Below are 17,455 nucleotides of genomic sequence, written 5' to 3' on the forward strand. Positions count from 1 at the left end.
AGATGTTTCCTGAATCATTGGCCCTTGGAAAATTGATATAGACTAGACAAATTAAGCAGCCACAATTTATGTTATTCTAATTTTTTTTTTTTGTTTGGTGATGAGCAAAAGAAAATAAAATGGTACAATTTGAGCGATCTATTCAATATATCCATTCACTTTGAGGTAGGGAACGTTTTTTATTATGGTGAATATATAGGTTTGTCTATTCATTTGATTGGAGTATGAAATTCCCCATGTGACTAGGCAAACTTAGTCCTCTGCATAATTCAAAACTTGTGGTATTTAGAAAGTTAAAAGAAAATCTAAAGCGTAGTATCAAACGGTGTGGTGGTGGTAAACCCCTCAGATGATGTAGAAACAATTGACTTGTCATGAAGAATACATTCTCATTTTATGGACATTCACCATACGATTTTCAGAGAGTTGTAACTTCTCGTGAAAGGTAATTTGGAGAAGTACTTTCTCTTAAGCTATTTCACTACTACAAAAGGGCCTTATAGTGTCAGTTGTTGCGTCGGTTTAATATAATATAGTAGCGCACAAGAGAGTTGCGACACCCACTAAATATGACGTCGGATTTACAAAGCCTGCGTCGCTTTTAAACCGACGTAAACAGTTAATGTCGCTTATAACCGACACACATTTTAATAATTTTAAATACTGGCGTCGCTTTAAATAAAACAGTGTCGCTTTTAAGCGACATAAAGTATGGGTGTCGCATATAGAAGCGACACTAATTGTTGTTTTTATATATTTTAAATCCTGCGTCGGTTCTGAGCGACATATATTTTGTTTTTTTAAATATTTTGAAACCCGGTGTCGGTTGTAAGCGATAGATTGATAGTCTTTATATACCCTCCCCCGTGTTTTCTTCTTCTTCTCTTGCATTTATCTCATTCTCACGATTTACAAAGCCTTCTGGTTCTCTCTTTCACCATTGCAATTTCTTCTTCTCTTTCACCTTCCCGAGTTCTTGCAAGTTCATTCTTCACAAAGGTAAGTTTTTCTTGCTTGTAATATTTTTATTTTCTCCTCTTATGTTTAATTTTTAGATACAATTTATTTTTGTAGGGAATTTATTTGAGCTGGTTAAGTACATAAAGAATTGATCGACGACGGAATTCTTCTATAATTCAGGTTTCTATCACTAAATTCTTTAATTTTTAAATTGTATAATACACAAGTTTATTTATTTAAAAATTGTAATTTAAGTAGTTAGATAAATTTCTACTATTTTTGTTAAATTAATTAATATTTAGGCGAATTAATTAATTTTGTCACTTGAATTGTTATGAGAAAATGGAATGAATATTATTTATAAGCATTTATGTTAAATTAACAACATTAAATATAACATAAACTTATAATATTGAGTAATTTAAGAATATATTATGTTAAATTAAATTTTTTTGCACTCTAATTGTTATTTTAATTTGTTGTTATTTTGATAATTTTTTGTTGTTATTTACTAGAATGGATTAGATGAGAATAATTTGAATTGTTATGAGAAAATGGAATGAATAATATTTATAAGCATTTATAAACGAAACTAACAATATTAAATATAACATAAACTTATAATATTGAGTAATATAAGAATATATTATGTTAAATTAATTTTTTTGCACTCTAATTGTTATTTTAATTTGTTGTTATTTTGATAATTTTTTGTTGTTATTTACTAGAATGGATTAGATGAGAATAATTTGAATTGTTATTAGAAAATGGAATGAATAATATTTATAAGCATTTATGTTAAATTAACAATATTAAATATAACATAAAATTATAATATTTAGTAATATAAGAATATATTATGTTAAATTAATTTTTTTTTGCAATTTGAATTGTTATGAGAAAATGGAATGAATAATATTTATAAGCATTTATGTTAAATTAAAAATATTAAATATAACATAAACTTATAATATTTAGTAATATAAGAATATATTATGTTAAATAATTTTTTTTTTGCAATTTGAATTTTTATGAGAAAATGGAATGAATAATATTTATAAGCATTTATGTTAAATTAACAATATTAAATATAACATAAACTTATAATATTTAGTAATATGAAAATATATTATGTTAAATTAATTTTTTTTTGCAATTTGAATGGTTATGAGAAAATGAAATGAATAATATTTATAAGCATTTATGTTAAATTAACAATATTAAATATAACATAAACTTATCATTTTTAGTAATATAAGAATATATTATTTTAAATTAAATTTTTTTACAATTTGAATTGTTATGAGAAAATGGAATGAATAATTTAAATAAGCATTTATGTTAAATTAACAATATTAAATATAACTTTTGCACTATAATTGTTATTTTAATTTATTGTTATTTTGATAACTTTTGGTTGTTATTTACTAGAATGGATTAGATGAGCATAATTTTGATAACTTTTTGTTGTTATTTTAATTTGTTTTTACTATAATAGGTGTTGAAAATTAAAAGATTACAATCGTGATAGAGTTCGAGGGTTGAAAGATAGAAATTGAAAATTCTAATAGTTATGCCTACATGATAGGGATTGCAAGATTGTAGGCATCTTAGTGTCAGGGTAATATTTTACCTTCGTAAACTGGTAAAACATGGACAAGAGTTGGTTGACGATACCCCGAAATTTTGAACCATATACAGCTGGAATTAATTTGTTTTTGGATCAAGCAGTTGCAAATGGTGTTGGTCCTGATAAGTTTAGATGTCCTTACAAAAGATGTTGTAGTCGATATACTTTTGTTAGGAACACTATTATTGAACATCTCATATTGTATGATATGGATAAAGATTATAAAAATGCTTGCTGGCGACATCATGGCGAGCAAAACATTGGAGAGCAAAATGTGGCAATTGGAGAAGAAGAAACAGGAGATGAGGTGATTGGCATGCATGACTTTCTTAATGATGTATTTGTCCAACCATTAACAGAAGAATGTGTTGGGCCGTCTACTGAACCGTCTATTGGGGAAGGGCATCCAGAAGAGGTGGAGACTTTTTTTAGGTTGCTTGAAGAGGCAAATCAAGATTTGTGTGTAAGGAGTTTAAGAAATTAGAAGCAGTTGTAAGACTGTATCAGATCAAGTGTTTAGTGGGAATGCCAGACGAGATCTTCACAACTTTACTGGAGTTAATTAAAAGAATGTTGCCTGAAGGGGATTGTTTGCCTGAATCTTATTATAAGGCAAAAAAACTTATCAATGACTTGGGTCTGACGTATGTGAAAATTGATGCATGTCCCAATGATTGCATGATCTATTGGAAAGAAACTTCGGATTTGACCGTGTGCTCGGTTTGTGGTGAATCAAGATATACAATTACCAACGCAGCGGATAGGTCGAGAAAAAAGATCGCAGCTAAGGTTATGTGGTATTTTCCTTTAAAACCACGATTGCAACGATTTTTTATGTTGAAGCATACAACTGAACATATGAGGTGGCATGCAATTAAATGTCCTAAATATGAGTTTATGAGACATCCTTTAGATTCTCCAGCATGGAAGCATTTGGATAATTTATATCCGGATTTTGCGTCAGAAATTCAAAATGTCCGATTAGGGTTGGCTAGTGATGGATTTAATCCTTTTGGAAAAATGAGGAATGACCATAGCACATGGCCTGTGGTGCTTTTTGTTTACAATTTGCCGCCTTGGATATGCATGAAGCAACCAAATTTGTTGTTGTCTCTTTTAATACCAGGACCGCGTAGTCCTGGTCAAGAGATTGATGTATACATGCATCCACTGATTGACAAGTTGAATGAGTTGTGGGAGGTGGGCACTCCAACTTATCATGCTTATTCCAACCAAAGTTTTACGATGAAGGCTACTGTCTTATGGACTATAAGTGATTTTCCAGCTTATGGAATGTTGTCTGGATGGAGTACACATGGCTATAAAGCCTGTCCACATTTCATGCATGATAAATAATCTATTTACTTGCTGGCAAGTCGTAAAATTTGTTATATGGGGAATCGATGCTTTCTTGAAGATAATCATAGGTTTCGAAGGCAAACTACAGCTTTTAATGGTCGTCGAGAGCATCGTAGTGCACCAAGGCAGTGGACTGGTTTACAATGTCTCGAAGAACTTTGTACATTGAGATTTACTTTTGGAAAACCAAAGAAAAATGCTTCAGTTGGGCAATGCAGAAAAAGAACTTCGAGCAGTACAAATGGTAACAGTCAGTGGAAGAAGAAATCTATTTTTTATGAACTACCTTATTGGAGGCATCTGTTGATTAGACACAATCTTGATGTTATGCATATCGAGAAGAATATATGTGACAGTGTGATGGGAAGATTGCTAAGTATAAAAAAGTCTAAAGATGGATTGGTTGCATGTGCAGATCTTGAAGTCTTGAACATAAGACGCAGTCAACACCCACGTAGAGAAGGAAATAGAACATTTCTACCTCCAACTTTGTTCACGTTGAAAAGAGAAGAAAAAACTGCATTTTGCAATGTGTTGTCTACTATTCGGGTCCCCGATGGATATTCATCAAATTTATCGCAATGTGTGCACGTGAATGAACGAAAAATACATGGGTTGAAAAGTCATGATTGCCATGTTTTAATGCAGCAGTTACTCCCGCTTGCAATACGCCCGGTTTTGCCTAAAGCTGTTACTATGGTATTATTAGAGTTGAGTGCAATTTTCAGACAGTTGTGTAGTAAGAAGGAGTCTGAGGAAGGATTCAAGGAACTGAGTTCAAGAATTGCCTTGACATTAAGTCAACTTGAAAAAATATTTCCTCCTGCATTTTTTGATATAATGGTGCACCTTCCAGTTCACTTGGCAGATGAAGCAGCTCTTGCAGGGCCTGTTCCCTATAGATGGATGTATCCAATTGAATGGTAATTAATAAATTTTTATAAATTTTTTACAATTGTAGTCATAACTTTAATTTATAATTATAATTGTTTGTGTTTCGTTTATAATTATAGGTATTTGCAAACGTTGAAGCGCTATGTTCGTAATAAGGGTCGTTCTGAAGGTTCTATTGCTGAAGCATATTTGGTGGATGAGTGATTGTCCTTCTATTCCATGTATCTTAGAGGTGTCGAGTCTCGTCGTACCCGTAGAGGCCGAAATGAAGATGGTATTGGATGTGGAATGTCTGGTGGGTTATCAATTTTTGACTCCAAAGGATGTTATATGGGTTCAGGAGAACATGTGGAGCTCGATCTAAATGCTCTTGATCAGTGCCATAGATACATTCTAAATAATTATGATGAAGTGAACCCATTTAGAAGGTAAGAACGTTTAATCATACGTCTTAATGTTTTATTGATTTTCTTAACTTTGAAAAATTAATTATCTAAATTTGGACATAATTGTGTAGCCAACATGAGGAATTCTTGAAAACTAAACATCGTCGAGAAAGGTTAACTATGCGACAAATTAAGGAGCTAAGCAAGAAAGAATTTCCAGAATGGTTCAAGCAACATGTGAGTTGATATAACAATCACATTATTTATTTATTGTTTTGCATTTTAATTATAACATGTTATAGTTATTCTGTCAATTTTTATCTTCATACTTATTACAGATGAATTCAAGTTATCATGCTAATGACACGTTGATATCTCAAGACTTGTATTGGCTAGCTAATTATCCTAGTAGGGTTGTGAGTAAATATAAAAGTCACATTGTTCATGGGTTTAGATTTCGTATAAAATCTGTGGATGATAAGTATAGGAATCAAAATTGTGGTGTCTTTGTACCTGCAAATGTTCCTAGAGCAATTGGGCAAGTGAATTGTTATGGCAGAGTTGTAGATATGTTCGAGTTCGTTAATCATGCCAATGTCGACGATGAGTTAACAGAGGATGACGGAGAATAAATATGTTAATTATTTTATGTATTAATTATACTATCTTTCATTTTGTATGTTATGATATCTTATTATAAAATTATATTTCTATTTTTTATTAAGTATTATATATAAGTCAAATCTTTTTTTTTAATATTGGGTTATACTTTTTTTTTTTAGCTTGTTTCCTGTCGCTTTTAACCGACGTCGGTTTAATTGAAATATTTTGGGCGGCACTTTTCCCCGTTTTTTTCATTTAGTTGGCATCGGTTTTAACTGACGCAACCTAAGTCTGTGTCGACGCAATGAAAACTTATTTCGACACAGACTGTCATGTTGGCGTCGGTTTTAACCGACGCAACCTAAGATTCTTTCGACGCAATGAAAGCTTATTTCGACACAAACTGTCATGTTATGTCGGTTTTATCCGACGCAATGTTAGCCTATTTCGATGCAATGTCAGTCTATTTCGACGCAAGATAAAAACCTGTTGTGAATTATATGTATTAATGCGAAAAAAAGGATGATTATTTTTTCTTATTTACAGTTCACGAAATTTTTGAGTTGTTAATTACACTATTTTTCTTTTTATTTAACAATTTTATACTTCTAAAAACTATAATTATATATATATATTAAATTCTTTTATTTAACAATTTTATACCCTAAAAAACGATCGATCTTCAATTTGAAATATTTACACTAGTGAATAGCACAAAATCTTATATTATACTTAATGAAAGTATGAATAAACTCTTTAAGTGTTAGTGAATCTATCGTTTTGATGGAATACGAATTTTACGAAACTAATTTCAACGATCGAACCATCAAACATGTTTGTATATAATTCGAGATCGCATACACCAAAAATTGTGAAAAAAAAAAACGTTCAGAGACAAAGTAACGGGAAAAACTTATTCGACGGTTATTAACGAAAAATCACGATTTAACGGTTATTTTAACTCCGATTTTGATGATTTTTTATATGTACACTCCTTCACCCTATATGAATACAGTGAATGAATGCGATCTTCAATTTGAAATATTTACACTAGTGGATATCACAAAATCTTGTGTTATACTTAATGAAAGTATGAATAAACTCTTTAAGTGTTAGTGAATCTATCGTTTTGATGGAATACGAATTCTAAGAAACTAATTTCAATGATCGAACCGTCAAACATGTTTGTATATAATTCGAGATCGCATACGCCAAAAATTGCAAAAAAAAAACATTCTGAGACAAAGTAACGGGAAAAACTTATTTGATGGTTATTAACGAAAAATCACGATTTAACGGTTATTTTAACTCCGATTTTGATGATTTTTTATATGTACACTCCTTCACCCTATATGAATACAGTGAATGAATGCGATCTTCAATTTGAAATATTTACACTAGTAGATATCACAAAATCTTGTGTTATACTTAATGAAAGTATGAATAAACTCTTTAAGTGTTAGTGAATCTATCGTTTTGATGGAATACGAATTCTAAGAAACTAATTTTAACAATCGAACTATCAAACATGTTTGTATATAATTCGAGATCACATATGCCAAAAATTGCAAAAAAAAAAACAATCTGAGACAAAGTAACGGGAAAAACTTATTTGATGGTTATTAACGAAAAATCACGATTTAACGGTTATTTTAACTCCGATTTTGATGATTTTTTATATGTACACTCCTTCACCCTATATGAATACAGTGAACGAATGCGATCTTCAATTCGAAATATTTACACTAGTGGATATCACAAAATCTTCTGTTATATTTAATGAAAGTATGAATAAACTCTTTAAGTGTTAGTGAATCTATCGTTTTGATGGAATACAAATTCTAAGAAACTAATTTCAACGATCGAACCGTCAAACATGTTTGCATATAATTCAAGATCGCATACGCCAAAAATTGCAAAAAAAACACATTATGAGACAAAGTATCGGGAAAAACTTATTCGACGGTTATTAACGAAAAATCATGATTTAACGGTTATTTTAACTCCGATTTTGATGATTTTTTATATGTACACTCCTTCACCCTATATGAATACAGTGAATGAATGCGATCTTCAATTTGAAATATTTACACTAGTAGATATCACAAAATCTTGTGTTATACTTAATGAAAGTATGAATAAACTCTTTAAGTGTTAGTGAATCTATCGTTTTGATGGAATACGAATTCTAAGAAACTAATTTTAACGATCGAACTGTCAAACATGTTTGTATATAATTCGAGATCGCATATGCCAAAAATTGCAAAAAAAAAAACAATCTGAGACAAAGTAACGGGAAAAACTTATTTGACGGTTATTAACGAAAAATCACGATTTAACGGTTATTTTAACTCCGATTTTGATGATTTTTTATATGTACACTCCTTCACCCTATTAATCGATGTAGTTTATTTCGTTATAACTATAAATTTGTGTAATAATTTTTTTATTTTTATTTTCAGGAGGTTGCTGAAAAAAACAAGATTAATCGGCAAAGGAAAACAATGAACCATACTATTGGTACATAATCTTTTGCAAGAAGGCGGCAATAATATGTATGGATTGTACAATTTGAAGAAATGTTATTTTAAATATTCTATAGTTGTTATAAATTTTAATTTTAATGAGGTTTGCCTAAAATTGTTTGTGTGAAATTTTATTTTTGGTAAAGCGGAAGAAGCATGGGAAAGAAGCCGATCCTGTAACCTTTTTTCGTGAATGTCATACACGAAAAAATGAAACTTGGATTGATGAAGCATCGGAGCGTACATGGGTAATTTATTTTACTGTGTTAGTATTTCATTGTTATTCATTTTTATTATCTATAGCTTATTTTTCTGTTTTACGATTGAATTTTTATTTTTAAAAATTGTAATGCAAGGCAACAATGGAGAGCAATCTACAAACTTTGATTCAGTCGGGGCAAGAGGATAATGAAGATCCTAAGACCCAAGTGTATGTTGATACAATGGGTCTTGAGAGGTATAATAAAGTCAGAGGATACGATCATGGGGTGACTCTTGATATGGTGTCCTATACGTCTTTTTCGTCTTCTACATCAATTTCCTCCAAGAGGTCATCTAACAGTGCAATGGCATTGCTGATGACTCAAAATAATGAGTTGAAATTGAGGGATGAAAATAACAATAAACGGATTTCAGACCTAGAGAACAAGCAAAGTCAGATGTTTGCGTGGCTTTTCCAAAGATTTCAGCCATAACCACAACCACCGTATAGCCCGGGAACCCAACAGTCAGGCCAGAGTCAGCCACCTCCTCCTCAATAGTCGGGTCAAAGTCAGCTACCCCCTGCATATTCGTATGCTGGCCATAATCAGCAACCTTCGTATCCTATGTATTCGATGCTTATGCAGCCCACGACATACATGCAGCAGCCGCCTATGCCATACATGCAGCAACCTCCCATGCCTTACATGCAGGAGCCGCCTTATCAAGTGCCAGTATATCGACCCGAGATGGCTGCTCCTTGTCTTGAATTTCCAGCTGGGGGGTTTGCTGAAATGCTTGCGGGTGTTGGATCTGATGTGGACTTGTCGAGGATGTTGGCATCAAATATAGGACCTCAAGGACGAGAAGGATCTGTGCCACGTTCAGGCGCAAATTCGGTTCAGTAGTTTATTTGGTTCGCTTTCTTGTCGGTTAAATATGACACTTTAATCGTGCTATCTTTTTTGTTTTTTTTATGTTATGTTTGTAATGTCGGATTTAGTAGTTGTTATGACGGATGAGTTTTTGTATACTAAGTGGAATGTTAGCTGTACAATATTTGTGTATTTTGGCACTATTTTTATTGTTAATTATTTTCATTAATGTATGTACAATATTTGTGTATTTTGGCACTATTTTTCTTGTTAATTAATTTCATTAATGTTTATTTTGGCCTTGGAATTTATTAATATAATTATATAAATTTCTTCTGTTACAATGAATTGAAGACGAATGCAGTTTGCCGGTTTTTTTTATTATTATTAACAAAGGTGGTGTCGGTTAAGACCGTTATTAGTTTGCAAATTTTATTTATTTAATTGTTATTTGACGTCGGTTTATGGGATATTAAATTGATTTAATATTATTTCAGTGTCGTTTAAAAGCGACAGTAGGATGGATATTTTACAATTAAATTGCTAATGAACGTTGCCTTAAAGCGACGTAACGTGTACGTATACGTCGCTTTAAACCGACGTGAATTTTAGTGTTGCTTTAAAGCGACGCTGTTTAGTGGCGGTTTAAGCCAACAAACTGACGCTAAAGCCCTTTCGTGACGCTAGCAATAGTGTCGCTTTGAAAATGCCACATTCCATTATTTTATGTCGGATTTTTGCCAAAATTCCGACAGAAATCGGATTTCTCGTCGGTTTTTGCTCCGACGGTGATAGCATATATTGTAGTAATGTTTTGGAGATTTTTCTCGATACGTACTAGAGAAAATGATTTAATGTTGCATACTAAAACCAACATCATCATAATCATTTTCAAAACACTTAAAAAGCGTAGTCAGAGGCACTGAAGATGAATTTTTTTTACTCCATATAAGATATGTGACAGAGGAATCAAAGTTGTTATTGTGTTTTGCTAATGTTGAGGAAAGGAGATGATGTTTAAACTCTTCAAATTTGAAAAATAGCTCGAAACTTTTCATCAACCATAGTGTAAACATATTTTTCCTTACAAATATCCTTACTTTGAATTAAAAATCTGGTTATATACAGATAACTAATAGACAAAGTAGTACTTAAAATTTTCCAGTTTGAACAATAATTCATGCAACCTAAGAGATGCTTATTTGCACAGGAGCACTATCCGCTGGTTGGGGGATCTCTCTGTTGGACTGCGTCCGGAATTCAGAGACAACAAGCTGTAAATGGTCAGCCATGAGAACAAAGACTTCAACTTCAGTGCGGGACTTGACAGTTTTGGCTGAGATGGGAAAGTCGGAAAGGGAGTTATATGCCTTTGCCCAACCTATAAGTTCTTCTCCATAAAAATCACGACGTATAATGCTTGACGAGCCACTTCCTCCGCCAATAGTAGTCTTGTAGGTAAGTACACTGCCCTGCGTGATGAAAAGCATCCTATCCAGTGGCTCCCCCTCTCGAATAATATAGCTACCATCAGCATAGTTAACTGGCTCAAGATATCCCATGATTTTTTTCAACACTTCTCCATCTTTGTTTTCAAGCCCTCGCACCTAGGGTTAATTTATACATGTAATGAGAAATTTATAAATACATCGATAAGATCCAATAAGCAACATCATTTTACTAGGACGGATGATAATCAACTGTTCAAAAGTACACTCATGAAAGAACACCAAAAGAACTCAAATAGGAGTTCATGTTCCTATCTATATAATAGCTTGAATTCGTTAACTAGATTATTTGAAAAGCCTTCTACTACCACAAGTTTATAGAAAACTAAATAGAGCTATGCATATGGAGAAATTGAGAGAGATAGGACATTAGGAACTTACTTTCTTTAGTTTAGCCAAGAAGAGATGGTTCTTAATATGTTCCTTAAGTTCATTAGGAAGTAAAGAGAAGATATTCTTCACAGGAAGATCTTCGTCCTTTTCAAGCGCTTCTCTTACTAATTCCCAAATCGCCTCAGCTACAGGTTCACGGGAATCAGGGTTCGGAAGGTTATCAGGGATGCGATATTCAGATAACATGAAACGTATTTGTTGAAATATGACTTTCTTCCTCAGCCGTATCCTATATGTTCTGGTAGTTGCCTGCATAAATGTCTACTCCACAACAGGGAGGTTCTGGACTTGAGTTTATTAAATCCTGAAATGCATATATATGTAGAAACTACTCAAAAGAGAACAGATATACAGTATATAACTCATCACCGACCTGCAAATGTCCAAGCAGATATATGAATAGTACTAGGCCACTCATCGAAATAAAAATTACGAAGACGGTTTCCCATGCATAGGTACTAGTGTTGAGATTTGAAGCAAAAGAACTGCAAAAATGATTGAAGTAAAAAAATAAAATAAAAAATATATTAAAATAGTATTTTAAGAGTATTGGTATTCCAAAAATTTAATTATACACTTTTCGTAAGAGTGTTTTTCTTTCTATACACACACACACACACAACACACACACACACACACAACACACAACACACACACAACACACACACACAACACACACACACACACACACACACATATATATATATATATATATCAATGTTCTAAAAATTGGCCTAGGCGGCGGAGCTCGGACCCAATTTAGACCAAAACGTTCAGTTAGGCGGGGAGAACTTAGGCGGCTGCCTAGGCGCTCACTAGGCTCCTTAGGCGGGCTAGGCGGTGCTAGGCAACAGTCTAGACGGTTTGAATCTCGCTGTAAATCCTAAACTCATTGCAATTTTCGCAACGGATCTACAACTTCCGATCTCATACGTAGCAGTAGATCCCCAACGAATTTCTGTAGCTCGTCTATGTGAAGATGAGGGAAGAGAGAGTGTGAAGAGAAAGAGAGAGAGAAAAGGAGAGAGAGACTATTAAACATTTCAATCTGTGGTGAAGCTAGTTGGATTTGAGATCCAATTTTGAGGTTCTGAAATGGTGAAGAAGAAGAACGAAGATGAGGGGAGAGTGCGAAGAGAGAGAGAGAGACTAAAAGATATAATTTTGATATTCTGAAAGGGCAAAGAAGAAGAAAGAGGTAAGGTGGACAGGCGCCACCTTGGGTGATGTGAAACATGTAAAGTGGACAACATTGAAGGGTCATCAGATGGTTTTAATTGAAGGGTGATTTTCAACTACTTGAAAGGTCATCAGGCTTTAATTATGAAAACCACCCACTTGCGTAAGCTTTTTATATTTTTAAAAGTTTGGGATATATATATTATATATTATTTAGATAATATTGTTTTTTTTTTCCTAAGCAAGCATATTATATATGTACTTAAAACATTCACATATGTATGTTCTTCTATAAGAAATAACATATTATTCAATAATTATTTACATTTGATATAGTAAATTTAATTAATTCATATAATATATAAGAAATTTATCTAAATCTGTCTAGGCCGCCTAGGCGCCTACCTAGACCCCGCCTGGCCGCCTAGCCCACCGCCTGACTAGCTTCTAGCATTTTTTAGAACATTGATATAAATATATATAGAAAGGTTGGAGAACAATACTAGTGTTGAGATTTGAAGCAAAAGAACTGCAGAAATCATTGGAGCAATATATTAAAATAATATTTGAACAGAACTATTATTAACACTCCAAAAATTTAATTATACACTCCTTATAAAATTATTTTTCTTTCTAAATATAAAGAAAGTTCGGAGAAGAATAACAAATCCTTATGTGAAAAAGGACAACTTATTAGACGATTGGATTTGCATGACTGAATTTTGATAGTCAATTTCAATGTGGCCCTTAAACATTGGTGCATCCCATGCATCGGTGTGCTGTAGAAAAAAAAAAACCATATGCATAACGCAATATCTTAGAATAAAAACACTTATGTAGGACAAACCTTAGATTTCGTAAGCCCCATGAGAAACACATCAAGAATTTTTGAGGAAAATCTGTTGTTCCCACTATGCCAGACTGGAGAGTGTTTAGGAATATGCCAAAATCGAATACCACTGGATTTGGTGGATTTGTTGGACATAAATCATGTAGAAATGTGATATTTCTGAACGTAGTATTATCACATTGCAAAGTACTTAAGTCACATTCATTTTCACTTCGACAAGTAGAAATCCAACAATCTATCTCTCGTTGAATAGAAAAAAAGTACCAAAATGCCCCGAGTACCTAACAAACCAAGAATTACATTTGTAACTCAACAATATTTAAAGCAACTTATATATGGAGCAGTTAAAACAAAACAAAGATAAGACGATAACTTACATGGCTAGCAAGGATGTACATGATGAAATTTAATAGACCTGGAATCCATATTTTCTTTCTCATAGCAATGTTGTTGCTAAGTTCACGTGTTGACTTGTTATAGTTCTTACAGAATGTGAATATTGGACAAGCTCGTGCAACATATTGCAATAGAATAAGTAAGTTCAAAAACTTCATTCCATTCAACGATCTTGAGCCCCTCATTTTCGGAAGGAAAATTAAAATTACGATCTGTACACAAATGTAACTAGGAATTAAATTTAGGATGTTGTGTGACAGAATCAGCAAAATCAGATTATCCTAATTCCTAATATATGACTTAAGAGATTACGAAAAATAATTAACTCCAGAAAAGTAATTGGCTTACTTGTGGAATAGGAAGAACAGGTAAAATGTTATGAAGTAGGAATTCTGGGTGAAAAAGCCGACCTGCTTCTCTCCACCAGTAACTGTTCCTGTCCGTAGATCTCAATGCTTGCAACACAGACAGCACATGAAGGATGGTATTATATAGGTAAGGGACATCTATAATTGATCGCAAAACAATAGCTGTCTTTTTTAATTTTTCGTCCAACGCGAGACACTTGATATTTTCATTGATGATAGGAACATACAAGAACAAAGGGTCCACAAGCATAGGGCCAATATAAACCATCACGATGATCAGATACGATATCTGTAACATTATTGCAATTGTTGACTCTATTGACCACTCTGATCCATCTTTTCCATCTCTCTTATCAGACTTCCTCCTTCCATACTCAAACGTTTCAAATAATGATAATGTTGATTCTAGTGTTGATTCCTTTGATCTCTTTGCAAGCTCTAAAATTTCCTCACTTAACGACCTGAACAGTTAATACACAATAATTAACGCATGAAATTTATTTGTTTGATTTGTTTTTTCCTATTTCAAACAACCATGCATATTGATCTGATGCAAAAATTCTTTGGTTTAATTTGAAAAGGAAAAAAAAAATGTTAGAGATATCAAAAGAAGGGTTAATTTCAGTTTATTATCATAAAGTTTATTAGTTTTCAAACCCGAAGTTTTTTTAATCCCATAGTTGTACATCGAAGTCATAATTTTAGGATAATCTCGTATATCTGTTAAGATTGTTGTTAAGTCAACTGTTAACTAGTGATGTGGCTTCCACTTGGATAATAACTGGGCGCGACTTGTCAATATAGCCACGTGAAAATTAAAAAAAAATTAAAAATTAAAAAAATTAAAAATCAAAAATTAAAAATTAAAAAAAAATTTCTTCTTTCCAAACCCATGGCTGACTGCTTCCTCCACTTCTCCTCCTCCTCCCACGACCTCCTCTCCTTCCCATGGCTTTCAAGACCTCCTCGACTCCTTCGTCCGCATACACCAGGATTTCAAAACTCTCATCCTCTCCTCCACTAAAATCCACATCTCCAAATCCACCGTTGACCGCTACATCTCCGAATACTTCGAACGCAGCGTCAAAGCCCTAGACGTCTGCAACGCCATCCGCGACGGAATCGAGCAGATGCGTCAATGGCTTAAATTGCTCGACATCGCCTCCCTCATTACCCACTTCACCCCTGTTTTCAACACTTCAGACCAAAACCCAATTTCCCAATTCGGATCAAGCCACGTCGTCATCTTCTTCTTCGACCAGATCAGCCATTTCTGCCGCAGGAACCTTCTTCGCCGTTGACAACTAAGCCACATCTCCATCCCCGCCTTCCCCTCCTTCGAACCCAACTCCCTCAAAGTACCCATTTTCCAGTTCCAATTCTCACCCCTCCCAATTCCCCATTTTTCCCATCCAACTCTTCCCCTCCCGACCCAGCCACCGCCTTCGCTTCATTCCCAGCCAACATCGCCGAGCCGATTAAGGCCCTTGCAACCTAGCGATCGCAATGCTCTTCCCTGTCCAAAATCCTTGTTGAGCTCCTGATGGTGGAGATCAAAGGGGGAAAGAAAGAAAATTTGTTTTGATTTTTAATTTTTTTAGTTTTTTAATTTTTAATTCCTTTTAACTTTTATTAATTTTTTTCTTTTTATTTTATAATTTTTTCTTTTTTGATATTTTAATATTCATGTGGGCTTATATTGATACGTGATGTCCAGTCATTATTCACGTGGACACGACGTCATCAGTTAATGGTTGATTTAACAACAATTTTAACAGATGTATAAGATTGTTATAAAATTATGACTTCAGGTACCACTCTCGGATGAAAAAAACTTCATGTACCAAATGTTGAAAACTAATAAACTTTAAGATATTAAACTGATATTAACCTTTAAAAGAAATATGATACCTTGTTTGGTCGATTGACTTGTTATCGGAGGTGTCCATTTTTTGAATTGGTTCAGCAGAGTTCATCATAACTCAAGCTTCAAAATCCTCTGAACTATCAAAACCCGAATGAGGAGCTTCTTGAAATTACGACAAAGTACATATGTTCATTACAACCACTACAAGATGGAGAATTAGGAGGCTGGGGGTTGAATGGACAAATTAAGAAGCTAGCTAGCTAGGGTTTTGGAAATCCGCAAATGAAGGTATCATGCAGCAAATCCAACTGAAATTTAAGATCAAGCATAAATGGCTTTTTAGGCAGGTCGTTAGATTTATAATGGTCCACGGGGTCTTGGACTTTTCCCAAGTACGTACATTTTCTCATATATAATTGTGCTCACCAACCAGAGCAATAAATAGGCCACTTACCAACCGTTTCGGACAGTAGATGAAAGGCAAATGGGGTCTCGTCATTTATAGCTCATAATATATTAACAATAATTTGGTTCAAAATTGTTTTGGAAGAGAATCGAACCTAAGATTTCTCACTTATAAATGAAAAAAAATACTACTAAACCGTAGTACTAAGTGGCGATGGGGTCTTGTCATTTAAATTCTTATTTATTTCGCCTGGAATGGTTTTGCTTCAAGTGAGCTATAAATTTTCGGATTCCAAGTGATGAGTTAAATCATCTCGGTGTACCTACTACGTAATATTACGGCATCTCTAAAAGAGATGTCAAATTTAAAACATTAAATTGATATTTAATGGCTTATGTAGTAATTTGACATTTTGTACAATTTTTTGATCCACCCAATATTTTGATTAATAATTTAAATTTTTGGCTAAATTGGATTAATGGTCTTTGTGGTGTTAGAGAATCAGAAGATAACCCCCGTGGTGAAACAATTCGGATTTAAACTCTCATGGTGAAGTCTATTACGATTCAAGCCAAAATTAATATTTACACCAACTTTCTGTTAGCCAAAATTAACAATCCCACCCTTCCTCAAAATTTTCCTGAGTTCCCATTACAGAACTCCTAATGGATGTGATATACATCCTACTATAAAACTCGGTATGATATTAAACCGTTTACGGTCTCAACAACCAATCGACTCATGCGTACAAGCAGCAGCAAGTAAGATCTCGCTTTGGGAACTATATCAATGAACAACAACCAATCAGGCCATTGAACTTGACATCTCTAAAATCTGTTTTCTGGAGTTACGAGAAGTAGTCGGATTGCCTCATGAAAGTCTGGTGGTAAAGAGATTTCAAATGAAATATGTGTGCATATGCCAACAAGTATGCACATAAGGAATGCTATTGTTCTTGCATGAAATCAAAGTCTTGCCTAAGCCCAAGGATGAAATTTCATCTTGATGGAAGAAATTATTCCCCCTTGCTTTCAGGCTTGAGTTAATCTTTTCGA

The 17,455-nt window shown here is 33.5% G+C and overlaps 1 protein-coding gene across 1 annotated transcript; it reads right to left on the minus strand.

Moving 5' to 3' along the window:
• Positions 1 to 10,464: 10,464 nt before the first annotated feature.
• Positions 10,465 to 16,327, minus strand: LOC103433385 (cyclic nucleotide-gated ion channel 1-like). The gene is made up of 7 exons (XM_008371638.4): positions 16,039 to 16,327; positions 14,108 to 14,588; positions 13,741 to 13,971; positions 13,361 to 13,644; positions 11,708 to 11,819; positions 11,323 to 11,595; positions 10,465 to 11,040 (listed from the first exon to the last, which is right to left on the minus strand). The coding sequence occupies exons 1-7, from the start codon at positions 16,104 to 16,106 to the stop codon at positions 10,621 to 10,623; spliced, it is 1,869 nt and encodes a 622-aa protein (XP_008369860.2). The 5' UTR covers positions 16,107 to 16,327; the 3' UTR covers positions 10,465 to 10,620.
• Positions 16,328 to 17,455: the final 1,128 nt, after the last annotated feature.

The sequence above is a fragment of the Malus domestica genome, chromosome 04, assembly GCF_042453785.1.
Source record: "Malus domestica chromosome 04, GDT2T_hap1".
NCBI classification, from domain to species: domain Eukaryota; kingdom Viridiplantae; phylum Streptophyta; class Magnoliopsida; order Rosales; family Rosaceae; genus Malus; species Malus domestica.